This window comes from Bos taurus, chromosome 2, assembly GCF_002263795.3.
Source record: "Bos taurus isolate L1 Dominette 01449 registration number 42190680 breed Hereford chromosome 2, ARS-UCD2.0, whole genome shotgun sequence".
Lineage (NCBI taxonomy): Eukaryota > Metazoa > Chordata > Mammalia > Artiodactyla > Bovidae > Bos > Bos taurus.
This window is the reverse complement of record NC_037329.1, coordinates 102,824,921-102,837,652: the sequence shown is the minus strand read 5'-3', so window position 1 is coordinate 102,837,652 and position 12,732 is coordinate 102,824,921. Positions and strand designations below refer to the sequence as shown.

Genomic DNA, 12,732 nt, shown 5'->3' with positions numbered 1-12,732 from the left:
ATTTTGGGGCGCTGTGCTATGTGGAATCTCAGTTTCCTAACCAGGAATTGAACCTGGGCTGTGGCAGTGAATGCCTGGAATCCTAACCACTAGGCTACCAGGGAACTCTTGCCATGCAGATTTTTAAATTAATTAATTAATTTTAATTGGAGGCTAATTACAATATTGTGGTGGTTTTTGCCATGTATTGGCATGAATCACCCATGGGTGTACATGTGTCCCCTGATCCTGAGCCCCACTCCCTTCTCCCTCCCCACCCCATCCCTCTGGGTTGTCCCAAAGCACTGGCTTTGAGTGCCCTGCTTCATGCATCGAACTTGCACTGGTCAACTGTTTTACATATAGTAATATACATGTTTCAATGCTATTCTCAAGTCATCCTACCCTCGCCTTCTCTGACCGCCATGAGGTTTTAAAAGATGGCTTTAATATGTCGCAGTGCAGCTGAAGCCTTGGAGTCAAGGGAAGGTTGGCAGAACACAGGTCTTTATCTTACTGACATGTTCTGGCAGCTTCAGAATATCATACTTTCATGCCAGTCCCTGATAAAAGTAGTTCATGAACTCTCAGATGTAAGTCTTCAAGATATGTGGCAGGAGGACCCAGACATTTTGGGCTAAAACCACTTTGCATTCTTGAAAATTGAGCCCCTCAAAGAGCTTTTGTTTATGGGTGTGTGTTTTTCCCATGTAAAACTGAGACATTTAAACAATACTAATTCATTTAAAAATAACGATAATAAAAACATTGCATAGTAATATTAAAGAACCCTTTTTAAGGGAAAATAACTTTGGCAAACCAAAGAAAAAATGGCAAGGTGGCACTGTTTTTACGTTTTTGCAAATTTTTTTGTTTTGCTGAGTAGCTGGTGCTAAGTCGCTTCAGTCATGTCCAACTCTGTGCGACCCCGTAGACGGCAGCACACCAGGCTCCGCCGTCCCTGGGATTCTCCAGGCAAGAACACTGGAGTAGGTTGCCATTTCCTTCTCCAGTGCATGAAAGTGAAAAGTGAAAGTGAAGTCGCTCAGTCGTGTCCGACTCTTAGTGACCCCATGGACTGTAGCCCACCAGGCTCCTCCGTCCATGGGATTTTCAGGCAAGAGTACTGGAGTGGGGTGCCATTTCCTTCTCCTTTGCTGAGTAGAAGACAGGTTAAATATTCTGAAGGGGGCTCCTGTGGGAGGAGTCCTCTGCCTGCAGACAACAGGGTCATAGGAAAAGGGGTGTGGTGTTTGGAGGAGATGTGGCTGTTACGGCTATTATTTCACCCCTTCCTGCTGCAGCCCATCTGGTGAAGCTAGAGAAGGTGCGGAAGGTTTTGTTTTTTTTTTCCAGCTGTGCTGTACAGCTTGCAGAATCTCAGTTCCCCAACCAGGGACTGAACCTGGGCCCTGGCAGTGAATGCCTGGAATCCTAACCACTCGGCCACCAGGGAACTCCCACCATGCAGAGTAGACAGTTCTTGTTTCCGGATTCACAGATAGGTTTCAGGGGGGAGTTGTGAACAAAAGTTTGTGCACATCTTCATCGGAGTCATAAATGGTGGTGGTGTGTTGTGTTGTGTTTAGTTGCTCAGTCTTTGCAACCCCATGGACTGTAGCCTGCCAGGCTTCTCCATCCATGGGGATTCTTCAGGCAAGAATACTGGGGTGGGTTGCCATGCCCTCCTCCAGGGCATCTTCCCAACCCAGGGATCAAACCTGGGTTTCCCGCATTATAGGCGGATTCTTTACCGTCTGAGCCACCAAGAAATTTAATAAAAGCCTTTCTAATTATGAGATTGTAACTCTTGGACAGATAATCTGAGGTCATTTAACTGAATCTACAGATTAAAAATACCTGAAAGAACCAAAATCTTTTCTCAAAAACTACTTTAAAAGCCTTTAGACTCTTGTACACAAATAAAAGAAAAAATACCTTTACCTTTGTCTTTGCAGTAATTTTGGGAATTTCTGTGAAGCACAGTGTTAGGTTTAGAATAGGCAAGGTTCATATGCATGGCTTGTATGCATTAGGGACTAAATTTTTTTTTTTTTAATTTCCCTCTGTATTCTCTTTAGAAGCTATAGATTTATTTACAGGGAAAAGTTATGCAGACTCTTGTCTGACCAGGTATAGTCTCTTTGTAGCAAGTTACATAAGCGACTTTAGATGTGGATTGCATGATGTGTATGTTAGTGTGATATACTCTTTCAAAAACACTGTTTTAACTAATATTTCATGATGGACCAATGTTTATTAGAACAGCCTCTGCTTCATTTACTTCTGTTCATACTGTTTATTTTTTTGAATTTAGATCCTGCTGAATGTGTGTTGATATCTATATATTTTTTGATCCTTTTTAAGTAATTGTGTAAGTGACTGCATCGGAAGTGAATGTCCAGTGTGTTATACCCCAGCCTGGATACAAGATGTGAAGATAAACAGACAGCTGGACAGCATGATCCAGCTGTGTAGTAAGCTTCAGAATTTGCTGCACGACACTGATCTTTCAGGTAAGAAGGAAGTATCACTGTCTCTCTTAAATAACTGAGGTTCATATTGATTTTATAAATGTATAAAATATGAATGACTTATTTCAGATTTGAAGGTTTATAGTGTTATGAATCAAGAGGTGATAGGTACCTCAGAGATAATTAAGTCTGACTTATTTTATGGATGAGAAGCCAGGGTCCAGAGAAGTTAAATGATTTTGCCTGAAGTCTCGCATATAGTTAGTACCAGGAGCAGGAGAAATAAAGCCTGTTTCTTTGGATTGTCAGTTCAGAGATTTTTCCTCACCTACACTACCCACTTTTTCAGTTCAGTTCAGTCAATTAGTTGTGTCCGAGTCTTTGCCACCCCATGGACTGTAGCACTCCAGGCCTCCCTGTCCATCGCCAACTCCTGGAGTTTACTCAGACTCTTGTCCATGGAGTCAGTGATGCCATCCAACCATCTCATCCTCTGTCATCGCCTTCTCTTTCTGCCCGCTTTTTACTGTTACAATAATTTCTATATAATATATATGGAGTAGTGATTTTTGTCCCTAGTAATAATGATTTTGTCCTTAAAACTCACTTAAATATCATTTCACAAGACAGAATGCAACCTTCTGTGTATCACTTTCCTACAGATTTATTAGATGTGCACATTTTGAAAGAGCAAAACCTAATTCATTTTCTTTTCTATTTAAACAGAGGTTAATGTTTTTCAAAATTGTTCTTAGACTCTGTGTATTAACTATGTATCTTCCCATTGTGCTTTCTGCTGAGAGCTAATCAGCTGTGGAAAGAAAGTAAAGCATTTTGAATCTTCATAATCAGATACTGGAATTGGATTTTTATTGACCAGATAATACCATGTTAGCTTGTGTTTATGGGAGAACCTTTTCTTGACTGGTAGGATGCCATGAATGATTGATTAAGCTCATACAAAATGGTAGAATTTCTATTTTTTAAAATTTATGATCTTATTTTCCAACATGATATGTTATTTTCAGCTACTAAAGGTGAAGTTGTTTGGGCAAAATAAAAAAATAAGACAACTACTTTGAGTCTTACTGACCAGGTCCATATTTTTGAGAAGACTTTGAACTATAGTTTACCAAAGAAAAGTTTTCTTTATCTAGTTTTCTGATTATTGTATTAGATTCTATTCTTTCATGATAAAATGTGCTATGGTGATAAAGTTTTGCTCATTTTCAGATATAATTTTATATGCACATATATTTAAAAGTACTTACCTTTAAAAAATAGCATAAACCTGTTTAAAGGCACAATGAGGAAAAGTTTTATTCGTTCATCTGTGTTCTTTTCCTTTTTTATCAGAGGCAGTGCTGATAGTGTTTTACTTTATATTTAGAAAAGATGGGTGTATGATCTGCTCCCTCCCCATCCCTGTACCATTTATTAGGCAGGAATTCTTAATCAAGAGTCCACGCAACTTTAGCAGTGTTGAGGGTGGGGATTAGTGATTCTCTTAAGTGTGTGATATGAAAAATGTCATGTCTCTGTGAAAGTGGCTTGCATCAGGTTCTTAAAGACGTGTGGCTTTTTAGGAATGTTGGCCAGGCATTGAAATTTGGGTGCTATTTTGTTTGTGGCTGTCATGATGTTCTGATTTGATTCTTCTTCAGCTGCTGTATAGTCAGATATTAGCTTGCTAGGACTGCTGTAAAAAAGTCCCACAGACTGGATGGGTTAAACAATAGAAATTTACTGTCTCATAGTTCTGAAGGCTAGAAATCAAGGGGTGCGTTAGTTTGGTTACTTTGAGGTCTGCAACAAAAAGATGAGTGCCAGGCTTCTCTCTTTGATTTGTAGAAGGCGATCATGTGTTCTCCATATATGCATGTTTGTGTCAGATTTCCCTTTTTTGTTTGATCATGGTTCATATTGCATTAGGGCCCCATCTTCCTCATCTTAACTAATTATATATGCAATGACCTGGTTTCCAAATAAGGCCATGTTCTAAGGTAATGGGATTAGGACTTCAAACTGAATTTTGGGAGAGACACAGGTTAGCCCATAAAGAAGCTGCTGTGATACCTCTGATGGTACTAATGAGGGAGCAGAATAACCTTCAGTGGGTCGCTTGTAGTCACTTCCGGCTCACTGAGGTCTGTGTGCCATGTGATGCCAAGAGGAATCGGGGCTCCTCAAGACATTTTACTATTAGTTAGTGATGTTTGAGTTATCAGTATGGTTTTCACATTTCATGGACCTTGGAATATTAAATGCCTTGATATTTCATCATTAAAAAAGAGATGTAGGAAAATTGCCGAGTAGAGAACAAGTTTTCGTGTGGAAGCTGAGGCCTTCTGGAATTCTGTTTTTCTCATATAAGAGCAGAAGTGGAGTGTGGGGAGTGAATTACAGTGATTCACTTTCAAAAGGCCATTTTGTGTTTATTTTCCTTATTATAATGAATGATGATTACGTTAGTCATTATCAGACTTCAGCTGTGCTGGCTTTAACATTTTACTTATTTTAAAATGAATTGAAATTTTACTGTTTACCTAACCTATAATCATAATTTTAGGATTTTTATTCTATAGATGAGGGCCTAGGTTATGCAGGATGGTCATATTGTCAGTATCTTGCCTATTGTTTTATCATTTAGCACCATACTTTTGTTAGAAGTGTGGGTAGTTTGTTGACTTGTGTTAGGAAAAAATTGGCAGTGTTAAGACTAATTCATATCCTAGAGACTAAACTTAATTAAAACAATATTAAAACAAATTCTTACATTTTGGTTTCAATAATCCATTTTATAATGGTAACATCTCTTTTGCTATATTTAGAGAAGATGAAATGTATCTAGAATATAAATATATTGAAGTGTAAATTTCTATCTGGATGTGTTATTTCCATGGTACAAAGTATTTTCTACTTCTTGTAAGTTGCATCATTATCACCTTTTCCTCTCAAGGTTTAGCCACCCAAAACAGATTTAGTCTTGAAGGGAATTGAGGTGGTTTCTTTTGGTATATCCCTTTGTGTCTTTATAGTTTATTCCATATATTTTTTATCTAGTAAGTACGTCTAAAGCCAAAATATTATAAGGCAAACAAGATGACTATGTAAAGGGAGCTAACAGTGGGTGACAAATAATGGTTCATCCTCTTTGTAATGAGGAACTTGGAAAATAATATAAGATAAAGGTATTAGATTAAGTGGTTCCTAAGTTCTAGCTCCAAAATCATATGGTTCTATTAAATGGTAATCTGTTGAATATGATTAAGTGGAATGGTTGGACATAGCCACATTTTCTCTATTTTTTTTAAACCTGTAATTCACAGTTTATCTTCCGAATGAACCTTGTTACTTTCATTTACTATAAAATATATAATTACTGTAATTAAAATGGGTAATTAGGAAGACCTTGTCAAATCATGGACATGGTATATGGTATACTGGAGACAAAGAAGCCTAATTCATAGTAATACTTTCTAAAATGAGCTTTTAAATACTTGAACAGATTTTTCTTGGTTCAGTGTTCTGTAAAGAGAAGAGATTGTCATAAATTTTTCTGACAACCATTTATGGGTAATTTTACCTTATTCTTTAAAACATAATCTGCTTTCTACGAGTGGCATTAAACTTTAAAGTTTTATTTTCTCTTGTCCCCCATCTTATTAAATCAGACATTGCAGGTGCTGGTCAGGTTTTGTGAAGCATATGTTGGTGTTGGTGACATTAAAAAAAAAAAACAGCAACACTTTGATTATGCTTTCATGGGTCTCAATTTTCCTTTCTGTTAGGAAAGGTTTTGGGAGAGATGCTGGTCTTTCTGTAGCGAATTGCATAGTGTTTCATATATGCTATGACTTTTTTATAATAGATGAAGATGAGCATTTGAATAGCTGTGTCACTGCTGTTTTGTTTTAAATAGAACTGAATACTTCTTAACTTACAAAATAATCATTCTTTAGTGAAGGCGTTAATGTTGCACAGATGGTAGCAAAGTACTTTCCTTTGATTTTTAATAAGGGACTAGTTTGTCAAAGAGATTTCTCAACTTCTGTTGTGAAACCTATAATAGAGAATAATTTGAAAGGCACACAATGTACATCATTATAATCCTTTGATGTAGATTAATGATAGCTAGATCACATTTGCTAATTGCTTCCCTTTTCTATAGTTTATTATTAAATTTTAAGAAAAACTCTTGGCTAAGCAGCTCCTTAGCAGCATGTACGTCTCCGTTCCTCGGTGTTTTGTGGAGTACTCAGAAATATTTAAATTCAGAGAATAGAATTCTTTTAAATGTCATTAAGAAATTTACTATGTAGAGGAAGAACCAATATTTTTCTTCATGAAATGAATATGATAATTTATGCTTAAAAGCATTCACCCATAAAACCTGTTGTAGCTGTTGAAAGTTTGATTTATGTTCCAGCAGTGGTGGTGTTTTCTCTTTTTACGCTCTTAGTTATGCTGTGTAACTTAGTCATGCTGTGTAAAATCCAAAACTTAAAATCGTGTTTGCTGTAGTCATTCTTGCTTAGTTAGGACAAGATGCATAATCAAAGTCATCCTGAGTAAATTTATTACTGGATGATTAGTGAGATTAGTAAGATTATTGTGTACATGTAAATTGCATGAATATATGCTGTCTTCATTTACTCCTTTATTTGTGTTCCTCATTTTAAAGTCTGTTGTTGATTATGTTGTTACTGAAGAAAATATGTGCTCCTCAGTTTGAAGTTCTGTTGTCTTTTTAGGTTTAGATTTTTTTTTAGTTAATTATGTTATTACTACCTGCAAGTCTTAATTTTCCTTTAAAATGCCTAATTCTACATTTTGTAAGTTTTATAACTGTTAAGGACTTCAGAATTCAATGTTTTTAATTGAAAATGTCATCAGCTGTGTTTAATATTAAATTAAAAAAATCAAGTATGAGTTTTTACAGACTAGCAAAGGATTAACCTTTAAGTCTTTGTAATTCTGAGTCTTTCTTAAAAAATTATCCTGATAACATTTCATTTTGACCTTTTCTCTCGTCTCCAGATTATGTTGGAAAGGACTTAGTTTTGAAATCTGTTTGTCACTGCAGAGAAAAGTGACATTTAGATGTTGAATTTAGATGTAAAGTCTGTGTGAATGGATCTTCATTTGGATTGCCTTTATTTCCAAGATCCTGTTTTAATTGCACTTTTCTGAGCATCAGTTCAGTTCGGATGGAAAAAGAGTGTGAGAGGGTCTGCTCTGACTCCGATACCCTCTTCTCCTTCCAGCTGGCTTATCATTAACTGACTTTTGAGTTTGGGTAAACCCTGGGAGTTGGTGATGGACAGGGAGGCCTGGTGTGCTGTGATTCATGGAGTCACAAAGAGTCGTACATGACTGAGCGACTGAACTGAACTGAACTGAATGGGCTTAAGGGCAAAAACAAAGCAAGAGAGCTTGAAGAGGGACCACTGCCAGAATCAGAAAGGGAAATGCTGTACAGTTCACTCTCTATTTCTGGAGCCTCTGTTAATAGGCAAGATTGGTAGGTCTGAAAAAATAAAATACACATAAAGATTATAAGTTGTGTAAAGAAAAGCTCTCTTTCCCTTATGTGTCCTCAACTCACCCTACTGGGTTTCACTCATAGCTCAGTCAGTAAAGAATCTGCCTGCAATGCAGGAGACCCAGGTTTGATTCCTGGGTTGGGAAGATCTCCTGGAGAAGGAAATGGCAATCCACTCCAGTGTTCTTGCCTGGAAAATCCCATGGACAGAGGAGCCTGGTGGGCTACAGGTCCCAAGAGTCGGACACGACTTAGCGACTAAAGCACCACTACCACTCACCCTACTATTACATACAGTAAGTACTGTTTCACTTCTGCCGCCAGATGTGCAGGTTTTCCACACATCAAGCAATGATGTGCCATCAGCTGGGTGTCAGTTTACCCAGTTCTTACACTGTCTGCCTGGAGAGAGTGTCAAATCTTACAGGTTAGGAGTCCCATAAGACCGCCCCCACGTCCTCCTAGGTCGTGGCCTCCTAGGCCACTCTCAGGTCCAGTTTGTGCTTCTGACCCACTGCCTATAAATTGTAGGCTCCTGTCAACACCTCCAATTTAAATAATTTGCTAGAGTGTCTCACAGATCCAGGCATGCATTTTACTTACTAGATTCCTGGTTTGTTGTAATAGGATATACCACAGGAACAGCCAGACAGAAGGAGGTGCATAGGGCTAGGTGTGTTGAAGGGGCAAAGGGCTTCCATGACCCTTCTGGGTGTCCAGCTTCCCCAGCACCTTCACACGTTCATCAGCCCAGAAACTCTCCAACTGTGTTTTGGGGTTTTTTTTTTAAATGGAGACTTCTTTGTATAGGGGTGTGTGTGTGTGTGTGTGTGTGTGTGTTGAGAGAGTCATTTCCTAGGCATGTTGATAGGGAGTCTAGGGGTCCCCAAGGAGAGAGGGGTCTGGAATTCTCAAGGAGGAAGAAAGGACAAACTTTTTTCTTTCTCCACATTCCTTAGGATTATATAACAATGTATCCTGCCTAAGGACAGTCTTTGGATTCAACCTTCTGTTATCTTAAAATGTAAATTATGGGAGTAGACCTGGTCTTTACAAGGATGTATCTTGCCTGAGGACAGTGTTATCTTAAAATGTAAATTATGGCAGTAGGTCTGATGAGGTCTTTACAACCTCCAGACATTCTTTGGATCATATAACCTCATTGTTAACACTAGCAAGCGGGTACTCTTTCTGCCCCCTTCTGATGCCTATGTCAGAAGCTTTCTCTATCTCCTTTATATTTTAATAAAACTTTATTACACAAAAGCTCCGAGCGATCAAGCCTCGTCTCTGGCCCTGGATTGAATTCTTCTCCTCCAGGGGCCAAGAATCCCGGTGTATTCGCGTGATTCAACTACAACCTTTCAGTGTTAGTCGCTCAGTCGTGTCTGACTTTGTGACACCATGGACTGTAGCCGACCAGGCTCCTCTGTCCCTGGGATTCTCTGCATAAGAATATTGGAGTGAGTTGTCATTTCCTTCTCCAGAGGATCTTCGACAGACAGGAATTGAACCTGTGTGGATCACAATAAACTGTGGAAAATTCTGAAAGAGATGGGAATACCAGATCACCTGACCTGCCTCTTGAGAAACCTATATGCAGGTCAGGAAGCAACAGTTAGAACTGGACATGGAACAACAGACTGGTTCCAAATAGGAAAAGGAGTACATCAAGGCTGTATATTGTCACCCTGCTTATTTAACTTCTATGCAGAGTACATCATGAGAAACGCTGGATTGGAAGAACCACAAGCTGGAATCAAGATTGCCGGGAGAAATATCAATAACCTCAGATATGCAGATGACACAACCCTTAGGGCAGAAAGTGAAGAGGAACTAAAAAGCTTCTTGATGAAAGTGAAAGTGGAGAGTGAAAAAGTTGGCTTAAAGCTCAATATTCAGAAAACTAAGATCATGGCATCTGGTCCCATCACTTTGTGGGAAATAGATGGGGAAACAGTGTCAGACTTTATTTTTTGGGGCTCCAAAGTCACTGCAGTTGGTGACTGTAGCCATGAAATTAAAAGACACTCCTTGGAAGGAAAGTTTTGACTAACTTAGACAGTATATTAAAAAGCAGAGACATTACTTTGCCAACAAAGGGCTGTCTAGTCAAGGCTATGGTTTTTCCAGTAGTCATATAAGGATGTGAAAGTTGGACTATAAAGAAAGCTGAGTGCCGAAGAATTGATGCTTTTGAACTGTGGTGTTGGAGAAGACTCTTGAGAGTCCAACCAGTCCAGCCTGGGTGTTCATTGGAAGGACTGATGCTGAGGCTGAAACTCCAATACTTTGGCCACCTCATGTGAAGAGTTGACTCATTGGAAAAGACTCTGATGCTGGGAGGGATTGGGGGCAGGAGGAGAAGGGGACGACAGAGGATGAGATGGCTGGAATGGGATTCATGGGGTCGCAAAGAGTTGGACACAACTGAGCGACTGAACTGAACTGAACTCCTGCATTGCAGGCAGATTCTTTATGGTCTTATAAGCTACCAGAGGAGCTACCAGAGGAGCCTGATCAAAGTTTTGATTGATTAAATCATTGGCCTTCGGTGATGCTCAACCTCTGTCCCTCTCTTCCTGGAGGTCAGGGGGTAGGATTGAAAGTTCTAACCCTTTAATCCAAGTTGGTTCCCTTGGCAACCAGCCTCCAACATTAGGGACTTTCTGATATCTTATTAACATAAACTCAGGTGTGGTTGAACCAGGGCTTGTTATGAATAATAAAAGACACCCATTTTATCTTTTTTACTGGAGCTGTTTAGGTAACTAGGAACACAATTAAATGTAACAAAAGATGCCCCTGTGGTTCATATAGGAAATTTCAAGGGTTTTAGGAACTCTGTGTCTGGTACAGTGGGCTTCCCTGGTGGCTCAGTAATAATTTGCCTGCCAATGCAGGAGACACAGGTTCAATCTGTGGGTTGGGAAGATCCCCTGGAGAAAGAAATGGCAACCCCCTCCAGTATTCTTGCCTGGGAAATCCCATGCACAGAGGAGCCTGGTGGGCTGTAGTCCATGATGTCGCAAAAGAGCTGGATACAATTTAGTGACTACACAGCAACAACAAGGTGGACAAAGGCCAAATGTATATTTCTTATAAGTCACAGTATTACATATTGTATGTATTTAGTGAAAAGTGTTAGTTTTTACTTAGTGAAAACTTAGGAATTCAAATGCCAGCTCAGTCACCAATTAGGTATATAACTTGTATTATACAAGTTTTATTTTCTTTTTGTTTAATTTACATAAGAAATATAAGAGAACATTCTCTTAGCAACTTTGTAAGCAGTATGAAAGTGTGTAGAGTAAAATGTGAAAGTCCCCCTCTACCCTTTCAATTCAGTTCAGTTCAATTCAGTCGCTCAGTCGTGTCCAACTCTTTTGCGACCCCATGAATCGCAGCAGGCCAGGCCTCCCTGTCCATCACCAACTCCCGGAGTTCACTCAGACTCATGTCCATCGAGTCAGTGATGCCATCCAGCCATCTCATCCTCTGTCATCCCCTTCTCCTCCTGCCCCCAATCCCTTCCAGCATCAGAGTCTTTTCCAATGAGTCAACTCTTCGCATGAGGTGGCCAAAGTATTGGAGTTTCAGCTTTAGCATCATTCCTTCCAAAGAACACCCAGGACTGATATCCTTTAGAATGGACTGGTTGGATCTCTTGCAGTCCAAGGGACTCTCAAGAGTCTTCTCCAACACCACAGTTCAAAAGCATCAATTCTTCGGCGCTCAGCCTTCTTCACAGTCCAACTCTCACATCCATACATGACCACAGGAAAAACCATAGCCTTGACTAGACGGACCTTTGTTGGCAAAGTAATGTCTCTACTTTTGAATATGTTATCTAGGTTGGTCATAACTTTCCTTCCAAGGAGTAAGCGTCTTTTCATTTCATGGCTGCAATCACCATCTGCAGTGATTTTGGAGCCCCAAAAAATAAAGTCTGACACTGTTTCCACTGTTTCCCCATCTATTTCCCATGAAGTGATGGGACCAGATGCCATGATCTTCATTTTCTGAATGTTGAGCTTTAAGCTAACTTTTTCACTCTCCTCTTTCACTTTCATCAAAAGGCTTTTTAGTTCCTCTTCACTTTCTGCCATAAGGGTGGTGTCATCTGCATATCTGAGGTTATTGATATTTCTCCCAGCAATCTTGATTCCAGCTTGTGCTTCTTCCAGTCCAGCATTTCTCATGATGTACTCTGCATAGAAGTTAAATAAGCAGGGTGACAATATACAGCCTTGACATACTCCTCTACCCTTTATTCCCAACCTAAAAACACAAAATCTTTTTCAGACGTACTGTTTTTAGTTAACTTTCCTAATCTTTCTTTTATGAATTTATGAAAATATTTGAATATAAACACAATAGAATTTTTAAAATGTAAGTAGGATTGTACTACACTTAAAGTGTCTTGAGGATCTTTGCATGTTAGTTGATGTGTATAGCAGCTCCATAAGATTTTGTAATATAAATCCTCCACAGTTAACTGATTTCCAGTTGATAAACACTGACTTTTTTCCTCATTTGGGCTATTAAAAATATTGCTGCAGTTAACACTCACACATTCAGATTTCCAGGCACATGTATGAATATTTTGTATATTTTGTAAGATAGGTTACTAGAGGTAAAATTGCCTTGTGAAAGAGTACATGCGTTAAAAATTTTGCAAATATTTTATCACATTGCCATTGAAATTCCTCAGTGCACCTTTGCATCTGTGAT

At 39.0% G+C, this 12,732-nt stretch overlaps 1 protein-coding gene across 2 annotated transcripts in view; it reads left to right on the top strand.

Annotated features, from left to right (window-relative positions):
* Positions 1-12,732, top strand: part of BARD1 (BRCA1 associated RING domain 1) — a 95,058-nt gene that overhangs the window by 16,638 nt on the left and 65,688 nt on the right. For both annotated transcript variants that reach the window (XM_005202787.4, NM_001192701.2), the window contains exon 3: positions 2,347-2,495. In XM_005202787.4, the coding sequence (XP_005202844.1) occupies positions 2,347-2,495 (149 nt within the window). The remainder of the gene's footprint in view (positions 1-2,346; positions 2,496-12,732) is intronic.